Consider the following 15971-nt stretch of genomic DNA (forward strand, 5'->3'; position numbering starts at 1 on the left):
ATTAAAATGTTCCTAAACATAATATTAAGTAGCTGTGGTCATGAAGTGTGTCTGTCTGTCAGATTGCAGGATCTGTTCCAGCTGGAGAAAGGCAGGAAGCGTTTGTCTGTTCCAGCCAGCCCTGGCAGACCTAGACAGACTACCAATGATGACAGCAAGGTTAGCAACTTAGCGTGCCACTGACACATGTTTCTGAATACAGATGTTGTGTTCTGCTTCCTGTGATAAACCTGAGGCCCATACTAACGGTAAATATGGCTTTTGGAGCCGATACAATGAGTTGCAGTGCAACACAGTTTTGTTTATTGTATTGACAGACGAGTGTTTTGGAGTCCTCCCCTCGCAATCCCTCCCCCGTGGTACAGAATGGTGAGAAAGGTGAGTTGATGGTGCTTAATTGACCTGTAGGACATACCATCACATCTTGATTTGCTTGTACAGTTGATTGACTGACCTTGAATTCTCAGTGCAAGAGGACCGGCACCTCAGCACAATGCCTTCAGGCTCTGGATCATCCTCCCTGCTGCAGCTTCCATCACCAGCAGAGCAAGGTTCTGAGCTCCTCACACCTGGACCTTCATTCCCTGATCAGGACTCTGTCAGCATCCCAGAAGGTGAATGCACACTTGTAAGACTTGTAGATGCTAATGTTATCATCTGATCCCTCACCCTTCCAAGAGCATCCTTAAACTGATAAAGTAATGGAGCAGCACTTCAGGATGGCATCAGGGGTTCACCGTAGGGTAAATTGAGAGACTAAGCGGGCCAGGGCCCAACGGTCTTGAAACGCAGGGATGACTGTTGTATGGAATGGTCCATAACATCCTGCCTCTTTGCCTCCTGCCCCTTTTAGATGTGTTTGATGGACACCTACTGGGTTCCAATGACAGTCAAGTGAAAGAGAAGACCACCATGAAAACCATTTTGGCCAATTTGTTACCTGGAAACAGTTATAACCCCATTCCTCTACCTTTGTAAGCATCACCTGATATTTGTCATTGTCATGTGTTAGACATACATTGGAGAGATTGGATAGGAAATGATAATCCTCTTTCTCCTCTTTAATCCTTTTTTGTTTTAGTGACCCAGACAAGCACTACCTGATGTATGAGCATGAGCGAGTTCCTATTGCAGTGTGTGAGAAGGAGCCCAGCTCAATCATTGCCTTTGCTCTCAGGTATGCTGCCTTTCAGCCTTGATCAGCCTCACTCTGCACTCAAGCTTTCTTTAGTTTCCTTTCTTAAGTGTCTTTTTTTTAAAAGCTTCCCTTTGCCTTCCAGCTGTAAAGAATACAAAAATGCCCTTGAAGAGCTTTCCAAGACTACGCTTAAGGCTTCTGGGGAGGACACCTCCCAGACCATCAGGTCTGCACATGACTGGATATGGAGTTTTCACACTTCGCATTTCACACCGATGCCTAGCACTGAGATATGTGTTTAACGGTGCATTGACCTGTTCTTCTCTCCTGTGTGTAGTTCTGGAGAGAGCAGGGTGAGGAACAGTCCAGCCAAGGCCAGCGAGGTCAGCGCGTCTCAGCTGGGCCGCAGCAGCGTAGACGCAGACCCCCTCAGTTAGTCATTCATCCTTGCTAAGTAAAACCTATTAAAGAAATGTCCCATTTCCTAAACTTGTTAATTAAAGCAGAAGTCATTATGAAGTGTGAAGCACTTGGAGTCCTAGTGTCATTTTCTCTCTCTCTCCCTCTTCCTCCCACAGAGGAGCCGGAGACTGGTGACAAACAGAAGAAGCAGACTGGCAACCCACACATTGAACTGCGTGAGTACTTTTAATAGTTGAGCCAAAACATTCTGTTATGGCTTCCAAATACATAATAATGATAAAATACAATAATGTATTTATTCAGTGTTTATTATTTTATTATTTATTCTCTGATGTCTACATAGAAGATATGTGACTGATCAGGGTAAAAAGATGCCCAGATGTGAATTTACACACATTTATTACCCCATGGTTTGATCTCAGAATGAAACACACAGTTTTTCCTTTCATATTGGCCTTGATGTGATGAGCTCTGCTCTGATTGGCTTGGTTACAGTGAGACACTGGGACAGCTCTCACAGAAACCATGAAGTCTATCATAACGTTTTTTATAACTGTAACAAGAATATTGTAATTAAATTTTGGAATGAATTCCCGATTGTGGTGTATATCCGTCACAGTGTGTGTTTACCTAGCTGAAGAGATGATAAAGACAGTCATCTAGGGTTAGCTTTTAGCCTAGCAAGGATACACGCTTGCTTCAGTCAAAGTCCCCAGTCACAAGGCCTGGATCATCTAGCAACCCATCTTCTGATATCTAGCAGAGTCTGACAGTAATAGGCATGGCAAGGCTTTCATTAGTGAACTGGGTGTATGTAAATTGAGGGGGCATGTCATGTAACGTACCATTATTTAGCTATAACAAGGTAAATACAGTATTCCTTTTTAGGACACCTTTAAGGGGGGTGTGTCGGCTCCGTTGCAAATATTAACTTACTGTCCATTATATTCGGCCTACTTTCAAATCTTCAGAGCGATTAACTGTGTTTTTCATTTTGTTCTAACTGTTTTCTCAATGTTCAGTTGAAGTATTTGTTGTGCTCATATCAAACAGAATTTCTTTCTTTATTTTTGTTTCTGAGCCCTGGTGTAGCTTATGAAACCTAGCTAGATTGCTTCCTCACAATTCCCAGATCGGTGAATGCCTAAACATTATTCTTTTAACAGGCAATAGTAAATTCGTGTGACTCTCTATAACTAATACCAGAAACAGATTAGGGAAATGCATTTATTAAAGCCCATTTAGAAGTAGTAATTCATTTTTAGCATTGTTGGCCTTTTCAGGTGTGTGATGATACCAGAAGTCAGCGTCTAATCACATTAAATATAAATGCTGGGCAGTGCAATATTTAATCTTTCAGTATGACTGCAGTCAGTTGTGGTCTTGTCTCCAGGATCAGCATTCAGTGTTAAACTGTGGAATAGCAAATACTAGTAATCTGTCTATATATGCATAATCTGATCTGATCCAGTGAAAATGTCTGAGGTGAGAGTCTTATGTTTTTAATGCAGAGTTCTCAGACGCCAGTGCCAAGTTCTACTGCCGTATCTACTATGCAGAGGAATTCCATAAGATGCGGGAGGAGGTGATGGAGAGCACAGAGGAAGACTTTGTTCGCTCGCTTTCCCACTGCGTCAACTGGCAGGCACGAGGCGGAAAGTCTGGAGCCGTCTTTTATGCCACCGAAGGTAAAGTGTGTGCACACAATTTCTATATGAAATGTCATTTTCATTTTCTAATGAATAATCTCAGAAATGCTACAATATGGGGCTTCGAGTGGTCCAGCGGATTAAGCCACTGCCTCTGTGACGAGGATAGCTGGTTCGAACCAACCAGTGTGATGCTGGCTGGCACGGTGTCTGCTAGCTGAAGCTGGGTACCTGTCCGGTGACATTGCATCTGCAGCATTTCAAAAGGGGGCGGTGGCTGGTTGCGCATGAGTCACTCCTTAACCTCCCGGTAGTGTCTGGAGCACTGCATGTGGTGGTGGGTGGGTTTGGGTGATTGGCGGCCTGAAAAATTAGCTTTAAAAAAAAAATGAAAAAGGGGAAATGCTACAGTATTTTTTTTAGAATGCATCAGTTCGTATTAGGGCTGAGTGAATGAGCAATATTTCCGTCTAGAAATTATGAATTTATTAATTAATGGATGGATGTTTTCTTTATTTAAAATTACAAATATTTTACACATACATATTCAGATTAAGATAGCTTTTAATTTCCGTTTCAAATATCCAAAGCTTTAGGGCCTGTCCCCACGCAAGTTTTGACACAGAATACAAAAAAAAAAAAAAAAAAAAAAGCACATCAAGTTTTGAAAACTATAAATCATATCAGAGCTCTTGGTTACTTACAGTGTGTTCTGGCTTTTTTAGGAGTATTAGTGTTCTTCTGTTAATTTAACTACTATTAACAATAATTCTAAATTGTCTCTATCCCCAGATGACCGGTTTATCCTGAAGCAGATGCCCAGACTAGAGGTGCAGTCTTTCCTGGACTTTGCCCCCAACTATTTCACTTACATCACTGGCGCTGTCCAACAGAAGGTAGATTACACTTGCAGTGCATTGCTTTTACACCTTGTCTGCTAGATTTACATCTGCGCATGTTAACATAGGCAAAGACAAAGGCCGAGTTTGTGTTCTTCAGAAGTCTGGAGTTATGTATCTGTAGCTTTGCATGGTCACTGTCTATTTCTGCGTCCTGTATTCTCCAGAGGCCTACAGCACTTGCCAAGATTCTGGGAGTCTACCGTATCGGCTACAAGAACTCGCAGAACAACACAGAAAAGAAACTGGATCTCCTAGTCATGGAGAACCTTTTCTATGGACGCAAGATGGCACAGGTGTGTGACTACTCTTAGCCCATAGTGCTCTTAGCTCTAATACATCAAACCATGTGGTGTTTGGATTTTTCCAGCTATGTGCACAGGGGGCCAATCACAGTAATAGCACTTACAGCTGGCCGAGACAAATATTTGGCGAAGGTGGCATCCTATGATTGTGCCTGGTTGAAAATCACTGAGCTCTTCAGTATGGACCTGTTGCAGGTGTCTCTGCACTGAGCTTTGATTTTAAATTAGGCAACGATCAAACGTATGTTCAGCTGGTGCAACTGGCTATAGCAGTCAGTAATTAGAATGAGTGTCGTCAAATTTTGGGCAATATATTGTATATTATCTGCTTATCTATTTATTAATCATCCACAATCACTGATTATTCAAAATGAACATCTTTAGAACCTCCAACTTGCCTAGCAAAAAAATCTGGTGTTTTCTGTGACAAAATGTGCTGATGGATGAAATTCTTTTTCATTTTATTATTTATTATTTATTAATTTTATTTTTTTTTCTTGCAAAAGGCAAGTTAAATAATTTCAGCCTTAATTAGGAGTATAAATCTGTGACCACAATGCACTGAAGAGTTTTCCTAAAAAATGAGAATCACATTTGCTCCGTTTGTTAGAAGGGGGTGGTGTCTTGGTATCTGAGGGTATCAGTTTTGGGCAGTTCAACAAATCTGCTCTGAACTATAGCTCTCACTCTGCTGTGGTGTTAGCTGTGTGTTTCCCTTATGCAGAGTAAGTACTTTAAGATGATCAAGTCAAGAGAGTATCTCTACTCTAAAAAGTATCAGAGATTAAAAAATAAATATAGCACAAGGTAGTCACATTTTAAATCGGCATTAGAAAAACCTCATAAATTCCTTCCTCAAAGGATCTGGTAAATACATATATCTGATCATTTATTAATCATTTCTGTCTATATAATTTTTGCCCTGATTTCAGGCGACTTTCATAGTATGCACTGGTCATTTTATCATCATATTCGTAAGCAATTATTATTATTAAACCTTCATATAATGTCTTTTTTGGCCTTTCCTGTAATTCTGCAGGTATTTGATCTGAAGGGCTCCCTGAGAAACCGGAATGTAAAGACGGATCAAGGTAAGGAGAGCTGTGAGGTGGTGCTGCTGGACGAGAACCTTCTGAAGCTGGTGCACGATAACCCACTTTACATCCGCTCCCACTGCAAAGCCATCCTGCGCGCCGCCATCCACAGCGATGCCTATTTCCTCTCTAGCCACCTCATCATCGACTACTCGCTGCTGGTGGGCCGTGACGACTCCACTGACCAGCTGGTTGTGGGCATCATTGGTAAGCAGTGGAGGCACTTAGAGGTTTGTTTTTGGTTCATGCTGAATAGACTCGTGAAGAAACCTTTGTCTTTCCAGATTACATCCGGACATTCACATGGGACAAAAAACTGGAGATGGTGGTGAAATCTACAGGAATACTTGGAGGGCAAGGTAGCAATCAAGCTTTATTATCATCTCTGTTATCTGTCTCCCCCTCCCCCTAGCTGACACTCTGCATTGGGCATGGTGACCTTAGACTAATGTGCAGCTGCTCTAGAGCGTCCCATTCTACTGCCAATGCTTTTCCATGGCGCTTATACAGGAAAAGGCACTAATTGAGGGTTTTTAAACACTTCTAGCTTGTGTGTTTTCTAAATGAGAATCCAGAAGAGTGTCTAAACCTGCAACTGAAGCACTTTGCTTTGACTTGCTTGCATGAGGCATTGAGTTGTTCTGTAAATTGTGGTTACTCCCTGCAGGTAAAATGCCCACGGTGGTGTCTCCAGAGCTGTACCGTGCACGCTTCTGTGAGGCCATGGACAAGTACTTCCTCATGGTCCCTGACCACTGGACAGGACTAGGGGTAAACTGCTGAGGAGTGCTTCTGAGGAGGGCTGGAAATAGACTAGCTGCTATCATTGAGACCACAGTGACGCCGAAAAGCTTTTAAAAACACATCCTGCTTTGGTGGATCGAACAACAAAGCACATTGGGTTCATTCAGGCCTTCCGAGGAGCTAGTAAAGGAAGGAATATCAGTGTACATTCCACTATTCACAGTAGCGAGATTTTAATCCACAAGCACACGCGAACACAGCAGGTGACTTCAGCCTGCCCCGCTGTGCATGTTTCAGTTTACTTGAAGTGCCAAGACAAAAGGTCACTGGGTTATAGTACAACCCATAAGGATCATCGCACTGAAACAAATTGTCATGCTAGGTCCCTATAAATGGTGTTTACGTATTTATATATTAATAATCCGGCAATGTAAAAGTTTCTCAGAAATGTACAGAGATTATGTAATTAAAGATTATTAACACTTTTTTTGTCTGTTTCTAGTTTGTGATTTTATTTTTTTAGATTTGTTGCAGCTGTTAATAGCTAGAATATGTGCAGTTGCCACACATATTCATTCTTATAGTAACAGTATACTTTTTTCCATTTCTGATTGCTGTAAATTGACGAGTAAAAATAAATAATTAGAAAATGTACATTGCTGAAGCAGCGTGAGAGATTTGGGGGGAAACTGTAATCAGACTGTAGAGCTAGTTGAAACTTACACTGCCACTAGAAATTTGGAACTCTTAGATTTCTCTGATTTTCTTCCTAATGTGTCACATCTTCCACATGGATAAAGAGAATCACATTAAAAATGAATGAAAAATTGAAAAAGCAGCCAGTGGAAGAGTTTGGGCACCCTAAATCTTGCAAAAGCCCAGATTTTCAAATCCTGACTAAGGCATGTCACCAATTATAATTAGGAGCTGTCAGCTGAATCAAGATCTCCTAGCTTTATGAATTCTCTAACTCGTCAAACTTTGTACGAAGCACAAAATCAAACATGGGCTCCTCTAAGCAACTTTTAAAGATGTAGAAAATGAAGGTAATCAATGCCCACAGGGCAGGGGAAGACTAAGAGAAGATGGACAAACCTTTTTAAGCTTACAGTTTTTATAGTGTGGACTATTGAGACATGTTGAGGTCAAGATGAGATCTGGAAGACCGCATGGTCTTGGATACTGAGGCAAAAGAAGAAGAAGAAAAAAATCTCACCTGCGACCTGGTCATAAAATTGGTTCCACAAATACAAGCAAATCTGTTAAACCATCTGTTAAAAGGCAGATTCTGAAAAGAGGTTGTGAAGAGACACAAGGTCTTTCTCTTGTGACCCTGCAAAGCAAAAGATGCCCAAACTAAAGCTTTTGGCTTGGCCCTAAAAGCCTCCTGACTTAAGTATTATGGAACATTTGTGGCTAGACCTTAAACAAGCTGTGCATGCAAGCCAGCCCCAGAATATCTGAACTAGAGGCCTTCTGCAAAGAAGACTGGCTTTAGGGAATTAAAAACTATGAAAACTGAAACACTGCTGGTCCTGATTCACAAGCCCACATCAGTTCTGCTCATTTATTGGAACAATTCTGCCCCATTTCTTCATACAGAACTGTTTTAAACCACTGGTGAGCCAATAACCCCTATATCCATGGATTTTATCATATTCTACATTTCTACTACATGTTTTTATGTAGTAAGAAAACTGAGAATGGGACTAATGCCCCTTGGAATGGGAATATAAGGTTAAATCCACCACCAACTGACCCTGTGTTTATTATTATTATTATTATTATTAATAGTATATTTCTCAAGGTCAAGGTGAAAGTACTTGCACTCCATACAGCGAAATCCGTCCTCCACATTTGACCCATCGGTGATGGTGAACGCACACACACCTGGAGCAGTGGGCAGCCAACTCCAGCACCCAGGGAGCAGAGTGGGTAAAGGCCCAAACAGTGGCAGCTTGCCGAGCCCGGGTATCGAACCCACAACCCCGTAATCAATTGTCCAGAGCTCTAACGTGGCTAAGCCACCACTGCACCACATTCTCATCTGAACGATGGAAAGGATGAAATGAGAGTCAGATAGGAGGACGGGGAAAAAGGCAAAGGACACTTTGCTTTGTTAAAACATTTTATATTATAATTATACAATTTATATAAAAGAACGTTTAGCTGACAAACAGCCTTCAGCATTTCATACTGCATGAGGAACGTGGGCACACTGTAAGATTGTCACAACTGGCAAAGCTCAATTTCAATTTTAGTCTGGCGTAATACTGACATTTCACTCCTCTGCAGCCTTTCAATGAACTAAAACCTGATAAATCCAATTTCATCCATATTATGCACATTATATATATATATATATATATATATCCAGTCCAGTGTGTGAAATACCCCATGGCATTGAGGGGGTCCCTATATGCTCCAGGGCTGGAAAGCCAGTGTTCACCTGGGTGAATCTGTTCGCTGCAGCGCCACTCTGTGGCAAAGCAGTGCTACTGCCTCAGTTACACTTAATGACAGAAAGGAGCCGTTTGGAGGCTAAAGCTGGCTAAAATAAAACACTGTAGCAAAAACCAAACGTTTGTCATTTTAGAGACCCCCCCAAGAATTTAGATTGTGAGGCTTTCAAGAGGTCCTAAGTGTTATTTCAAAACTCATGGACCCCCAGAAACCCCTGTATTTCACACCATCATTGTCACAGAAAACCTTGCATCTCCAAAACTGCACCTTTATGGGAGAAAGAAACCCCTACTTAACCTTTAATAAAGATCATTTTGAAGGTCATTTTGGAGCATTCCTATTGGTCCATCTTTGTAAAATTGGAAAAAAGGGCAAAATAAAAACCAAATGGAGATACAAGGTTTCTGTGTGACACAAACATACACAGGTTAACCATTTGCTTTCCTTAGATGACATCTGTGTGCAACTTCTCTGTGCTGATGACAAATGCTCACGAGCCAGAATACAGTACGTGCTACAAATGGCTTTAACATCTGCAGATGTATTGCACACATACACACACACACATTCACACACACCTCAACATGGTAAAAACACTGGAGTACAGTAAGCAGACAGAATCTACCTCTCAAAAGGCTTTAAAGCCCTCTTTTCACATTATCCATAGCATTCAACACACAGTCGCACTTTAAAAAACACAACGAAACAAAAGACAGAACAAGGCACTGGACAAAGCTTGAGAGACTGGCACATTGTGGACAGAAAGGAGAATCAGGACTTGGAAAAGAGCGTCGATTTTGTTTTTTGGTCATCTAATCTCAATTCTGTCAGCTTCTTCTCTGAAGGCCACAAATTTAGTACCATCTGTTCGATTCCATCTAGCTTACTACTTTAGAAACATGAGATTTAAGGTGAATAAATGTAACACGGCTCCAGAACGCTGGACTACAGCTGGACAGGCCGGCTGGACAGGCTGTCATTCAAAGCCTCAATACTCAAATACTCAATCCCAGCTATTGGAGGGTTGGGGTGGTCCCCGCACAGCTGGATTTTAGAAATCATTTGCAAGAAATGCAAAGCAATGCAGGAAGAGAGTCTTCTATTAAAGACAGTCCTGAGAAAGGGAATTCATGGCCCCTTACTCGACTCCTAAGCAGCCCCTCTCCACCATACATTTAAGTGCAGACACAATTTCGTACCAAGGCTAGCACACACTACCTCCAAGACATCTGAAGCCAACCTACTGCAGCTTCTCAAGAGCTGAAGATGCCAAAACTGCCAAAACATCAGTTAACAGATGCCCACGCCGGTTTAGGATCATGCTGAGCGATTGGGGGTGCGGGGAGAGGGAGGGCCGCCTAGCCCACCCACTAACGGAGAGCGCGAGGTCAATTCTGCTGTCTGGAACTTTTCGTTCTGGTTAAGCAAAGCTTTACTGACTGTATCTAATAACCCATTTGTATCATTCTTATTTAAACACCACAGTGTTAACCTATTACCTCCGTCCTGCTCCCTGTACTTGTATCATGGGCCTACTCTGCCTACTTTTCAGCACGCCTGTCAAATGCAATCCAATGTAAACCGACTGCGATTTCAATTACATGCATATGTCCAAATGTTTGTAGACACTTTTCCCTTGAAATCAAGGATGTCAATAAGGAGTTTGTCCTCCTGTGCTACAGCAACAGTCTCTACTGTTGTGGGAAGGTTCGACCGCATAAAAAGCCACGGGTCTGGAGAAGAGCGTCTGCTAAATGCCATAAATGTAACGGTAAATCATATCATTAGTGAGATCAGGCACTGATGTTGAATGATCTGGACTGCTCAAACTCATCCCAAAGGAACTGGATGGAGATTCATCACTCCAGAACATTTCCCTGCTCCACAACCCAGTGCTTGGGGGCTTCAGAAGCATCGTCATAAGCATGTGGTGGCTCCAGAGTGTCCAATTCTATTGGCAAAACATCTCTAGAGTGTTTGCACATGTGTAAACGAACACCAGTACCAGCAATTGGTACACTTAGGAGGTGTCAAATACTTTTGGACATACAGTGCAGAGTATTTGCATTGGTTTTACATCAGGTAACACTTGAGTCCAATAGCAAGTTCTATGTCTTTTGCATATAAATACTTTAGGAACGCATCAGTCTATGGCAGTAGCATGCAATTATCAATTTCCTTGTCTGTCTCTTGTCAAACATTATCTGGTCCCTGATCCAAGCTGGAGCGACTACAGACGTGAGGATTTGTGAGGCGTCTGCTGTTCAGTAACAACGAACGAGACTTGACATTGTGCTTTTTTTGTTTGTGTTTTGTTTTTTTGTTTTTTTATGGGTTTGTGCTTACAAACGGTCCACAGGCTAAGACACTGGAACCCACACTATATACAGTGTACCCTAAGTGTGGTTATGCGGAGTCAATATTTGGCAACTTTTAAACAGAAATAAAAAAAACACACTATCTACAACCAATGATGTTTTAGGTTAAGTAAATGGATTTATAAAATGGCTTTAAAAAAAAAAAAGAAAAAAGCGGGTCAAAGAGAAAGTGTACCGACTTTCTTGTTAAGGCTGATTTATGCTTTTCGCATCGGTGAGCTCTCCACTAAATGGATTCAAGCTCCATGGCTTTCCACGTGTAGCTTAGCGAGACGTCTTACTACTACGGTTTGTTAGATGTGGCAGGAGAAAGTATCTGGGATCTGTTAACGGAAGTAATGCTGCATTCCGTTATGCTCGGAAGTCTGATATTTCCAAGTCGGTACTCCCGCATTCCACTAGGGTTGGGACGAATAAATGTTAAACGGAAGACAGAAAAAATGAAGAGAGCTCACATTCCAGTTCTTATCTTTGGAAAGAAACCCTGGAATTTGATAAGTACGTAAATACATAGAGGATCTACATTAATGCAAGTTGTTAAAAAAAGTCCTAGTCTCCGAAAGGAATTCCTAATGCAATTCCATTGCACACTTCCAAGTGGGAGTTCCGAGTACAACAGAATGCAGCACAACGCCACTACCTGAACAGGAGAAACCGTCCCACTCACTCCAAACGCATGTGGCTGCGAGAAGCATAAACAAGACTTCATGTGTCATAATCTCTTACAGATTCCCTCTGCACTTGGAAACAGAGGGCATTTTGTACAGTTTCTGTGAGGTTCGCTAGGCCAAGTGCTTTGAGAACTTCTAAAGGGAGGACTCCAGAACGGGCGGAGGTCAAAAGGTCTCCGAGTCTGAGTCGTTTTCCGTGGTCGTGCCCTCGCTGGAAGGGCCCCGTGGGCCCTGAGGGCCTTTGGCTTGGCGGGGCAGGGACCTCAGCAGGGCCCCTGGGGAGGGCGCTCCGGAGCTGCAAGGGGAGCAGAAAGGCATCATGGTAGCCAGAATGAGAGCCAGGCAGTCTGCCACTTCTCTGCTAGGAGCACAAGCCAGAGCGGGAGTGAAACCTGGGGCAAGAGACAGGGAGAGACAGCCAGAGGGGGAGAAAGAGGAAGCCAGACAGAGGGACATGGGACAAAAAAAAAAAAAAAAAAAAAAAAGGAAAGAAGACAGTGGCGGAGAGGGTGGGTGGGTTGGAGAGAGCAAGCATTCCATTATTACACAGCCAGCAAGACAAACGAGACAGGGTCAGGGCACAAAAGGGGACACAAACATACAAGCACTGCAAAACTGCAAGACAGGGCACTGAGGCTCCAAAAAGGAGGAGAAACTTCTTTTTTGGTTGTTTTGGAGAACAAAAAACAAAAAACGAGGCAGACACAAGCTGCAGAAACCACATCCTACGATCTCTGTCCCTACAGAGAAGCAGGCCGCATGCAGCTACAGAGCTGGACACACACCATTCTCGTCCAGGACCTGCACGCTGGCACCGCGGGACAGCAGCTCCTGCACCGTCTGCTTCAGACCACTGCGGGCAGCCAGGTGGAGGGGACTGAGAGACAGAACAGGCTGTTTAGTATATACAGTATGCATTACTGACTGGCTGGCTGAGTGAGTGCCTGCCAATCTTTATTAGAAAGGATTGCCTTGTTCGGCTAGAAAAGACATTTTCTCGTACCGACGGTCTGAGGACTACATTTTGCCACAAAGCTAACAAGTATCTGTGCTGCTGAGGGGAGATATAACCTTAGGTAAGTTTGCGTAAGGTTGCGTCTCCTTGCTTGAAATATGCTTGTAAAGGGAAGTCGTGTGAAGACATACTGCAGCATTAATGTGCGTCAAAGTCCGCAGCGACAGCATGCCGACTCGACGACACCATCGCAGCATTTGCCGGGAGCTGGCTGCCGGCCTCACCCAGGATCACTACCGTGATGTTAGCATCACTACTACTGTGCCGGCCACAGCTTCGTACTGCATCGCTACTGCTCCGTTAGCAGTGGCAGTAAAAGTTAACAGCTAAATGCTAACAGTAAACCGTTCGGCAACCTCATGCTTAGGGGAATTGAGTGATTCACAATCCGATTGTTCATTTTATTAAGCCATAGATTATTCAACTATCAAAATAACCGTTTCTTGTAGCCCTACTCATGACATACTGTTGCCTTCAAAAAGAGTCAGTATTATAAAGCACTGATTAATGAGACAGCATGGGCCGCTACCTTCAGTTTTGGGCAGAGTCATTGTCTTTTACCTCTGCTTGGTTAGAGCACGGTGTTGGACACACTTACGTCTGGAGTGCAGCGTTCGTGGCCTTGATTAGGGTGGCATCTGGAAGTTTCTCCAAAATTAACATAGCACAGTCCTCCTTTCCCTGTAAAAATAGGTAAAAAAAATCTGTCAGAAAAATCTATCCAAACAAGATTCTACCTTCCCCCCCCCCCAAAACACAGTTGATCAGTTTGTTTCTACAAACTTGAGCTACAAGACTACTAGATTAGAAGCTTACGTCTCCGAAAAAGTCTCGAATCTGGGTGACACAGACTTCAATTATAATCAACTATTTCTTAAAGTGGTGCAGAGCTTTAACCCAAGTTAAGCACAAATCACAAACAATTCAAAAAGAAGCCCCCTCTGCTGGACACTCACATTACAGCAAGCAAGGTGTAGCGCGGTGTTGCCTTTTTGGTCAGTCAAACTCAGATCTGCACTGGCACTGGTGAGGAGAGCCTCTGTTCAAAACGGTACAGTGAACACACCTTATCAGACAGCTGTTATTTAAAACAATAATAACAAATGAGTGAGCGGAATATAGAAGAGGAGTGGAAGAGGAACCTGCTTCATACCTACAACTCCAACCGCACCTCTCTCGGCTGCCATCATGAGCGCACTGCGCCCTGACTGGTCCACAGCATCCACAGGAGCATCATGGGCCAGGAGCAGCTGAACACAGTCCACATGGCCAGCAAATGCAGCTGCATGAAGAGGCGTCCTAAAATAGAACAGACGTGTGTTCATCTTAAAACCTAGTATTTGGGATCAAAGTTTAAAGGTGTTAGTATAGTGTACAGGCATATTGATTGGTATAGCACAGTGGGTCACACCGCTGCCCTCCACGCAGGAGACTAAGGTCTGGTTCCCAAACCAGGCAAGAACACAAGTGGGGCAGTGGCAGCTCAGTGGTTAAAACTCACTGGGATATTGATAACAGGAGTGTAAGGTTTGATACCCAGGTTCGGTAAGCTGCCACTGTACAATGGGAAAAAAGGCCCAAACAAATTGTGTCTGTCCTTGTGGCCTTACACTGGATACATACTCAATTTGTGGAAACATGTTCTTAATGAGTGTTAGTGCTGCAGCATTATGCAGAGTTAGTATGTTCCCCCTACAGGTGGGGAGTGTAATTGACTTTTCTCCACTACTCCATTCAAATTTGGCCTTAACACAGGTTCCTGTGCAGTTTCTTGGTACTAAACACAGACATGGATATGAATCTGAACCATCAAAAGATGATCTGAGCAAAAGATCTGAGCAAAAAAGCAATGAGGCTTGAAATGTGAACGTATGTCAGTGTGATTCTTTGGTAAACTCCTGAGGTTTTATTAACCTACTTCTGTAACTGGGCAGCCACCCATTGCCTGTAATCATATGTGTGTGTGTGTGTGTGTGTATGTGTGTATTTGGCTGCTATGGAATGGCCAAAAAGGATGAATTGGAAGTCACACTAGATAAGGGTGTATTCAAAACACCAAAAATGTCAACTAGTCAACTAGGCAAGACATCTGGATATCTATAATATTTTTCAGCACACGTACCTGTCCTTAGAGTCCTTGCAGGTCACTATCTCTGAGCCCATGGCTTCCAGCAGAAGAGTGGCACAGGACTCGTGGTCATTTACTCTATTGGATGATAGACATGACACATCATTAAAAATAAAGACTTAAAGAAAAAAGCTTAAAGGGGGAAAAAAAGAAGAAAAAACATACACAGCACAGTGCAGAGGGGTGAAGGGGTTTCCATCAAAACATCGACAGCCTTTCTGTTCCAGTAGCACCTCCACACAGCCCTCATGACCTTCAAAGCACACACTAACTTGATCAGTTTGGGTAAATGCATACATACATAATTGGAAATGTTGGATCCCCCCTGCTACTGGGGGGTCTAGACATAATAAACGAACATCAAAGGTTTTTCTTCTCTGTCTTTTTAACTGTATTCTGCTTCACTGCTCTATGTGCCATGTTCTGGCTTAATGACCTTTCAGAAACAGATTATTATGGAAGTCAAATTTCATAAATAGGTCTACGCCAACTCCAAACATAAGCTAAAGTATCATCTTATTCAACTTTAACTGTGAATTTGGCTTCATCGCTGACCGTTGTAGCAGGCCCAGTGTAGGGGTGTGTATCCCTGGTTGTCCCGTGGCGGAGGCGTGGGGGCCTCAGAACAGGCTATGCTCAGCAGTTCGCTCAGCCAGGACGCGTGGCCTCTCGCAGCAGCTAGGTGCAGAGCCGTGCGGCCCTTCGCGTCTCCCAGCAACACTGAGGCTTCCTGCTCCAGCAGACACTGCACACACTCCTCCTGCCCACACAGCAACTGAGAGAGAGAGACAGAGCGTGTGTTAGAGACAGAGCGTGTGTTAGAGAGAGAGAGAGAAAGAGAGAGAGAGAGAGAGAGAGAGAGAGACAGAGACAGAAACAGAGAGACAGAGAGAGACAGATTTATAAAGAGAGAGAGAGAGAGAGAGTTTAACCTCTTAAATAAAGCACCATGAAATCAACTGTATAAAAATAGAAGTGCTGAGAATATTCACGCAGATGTACAATTCATCTTTCTTGTGGGACCTCTTTTAAACCACTGAGAAGTGTGTGTGTGTGTGTGGTGG

The 15971-nt window shown here is 43.1% G+C and overlaps 2 protein-coding genes across 11 annotated transcripts in view; one reads left to right on the forward strand and one right to left on the reverse strand.

Annotated features, from left to right (window-relative positions):
* The window catches only part of pikfyve (phosphoinositide kinase, FYVE finger containing), a 35120-nt gene extending 28383 nt beyond the window's left edge, over positions 1-6737 (forward strand). For all 7 annotated transcript variants that reach the window (XM_072686319.1, XM_072686322.1, XM_072686320.1 and 4 more), the window contains 14 exons: positions 63-159; positions 318-378; positions 468-614; positions 854-974; positions 1082-1177; positions 1281-1364; positions 1476-1570; positions 1717-1776; positions 3073-3249; positions 4003-4106; positions 4277-4405; positions 5454-5715; positions 5793-5867; positions 6176-6737. In XM_072686319.1, the coding sequence (XP_072542420.1) occupies positions 63-159; positions 318-378; positions 468-614; positions 854-974; positions 1082-1177; positions 1281-1364; positions 1476-1570; positions 1717-1776; positions 3073-3249; positions 4003-4106; positions 4277-4405; positions 5454-5715; positions 5793-5867; positions 6176-6291 (1624 nt within the window). In that variant the 3' untranslated portion in view covers positions 6292-6737. The remainder of the gene's footprint in view (positions 1-62; positions 160-317; positions 379-467; positions 615-853; positions 975-1081; positions 1178-1280; positions 1365-1475; positions 1571-1716; positions 1777-3072; positions 3250-4002; positions 4107-4276; positions 4406-5453; positions 5716-5792; positions 5868-6175) is intronic.
* A 1625-nt stretch (positions 6738-8362) lies between these two features.
* Positions 8363-15971, reverse strand: part of ankrd44 (ankyrin repeat domain 44) — a 45057-nt gene continuing 37448 nt past the window's right edge. For 3 of the 4 annotated variants that reach the window (XM_072686328.1, XM_072686329.1, XM_072686327.1), the window contains 8 exons: positions 15463-15682; positions 15073-15160; positions 14902-14985; positions 13933-14078; positions 13736-13818; positions 13378-13460; positions 12550-12641; positions 8363-12156 (listed from right to left, as the gene is read on the reverse strand). In XM_072686328.1, coding sequence (XP_072542429.1) covers positions 11930-12156; positions 12550-12641; positions 13378-13460; positions 13736-13818; positions 13933-14078; positions 14902-14985; positions 15073-15160; positions 15463-15682 — 1023 coding nt within the window. In that variant the 3' untranslated portion in view covers positions 8363-11929. The remainder of the gene's footprint in view (positions 12157-12549; positions 12642-13377; positions 13461-13735; positions 13819-13932; positions 14079-14901; positions 14986-15072; positions 15161-15462; positions 15683-15971) is intronic. The other variant, XM_072686330.1, reaches the window with a different exon arrangement.

This window comes from Salminus brasiliensis, chromosome 8 (genome assembly GCF_030463535.1).
Source record: "Salminus brasiliensis chromosome 8, fSalBra1.hap2, whole genome shotgun sequence".
Classification (NCBI taxonomy): domain Eukaryota; kingdom Metazoa; phylum Chordata; class Actinopteri; order Characiformes; family Bryconidae; genus Salminus; species Salminus brasiliensis.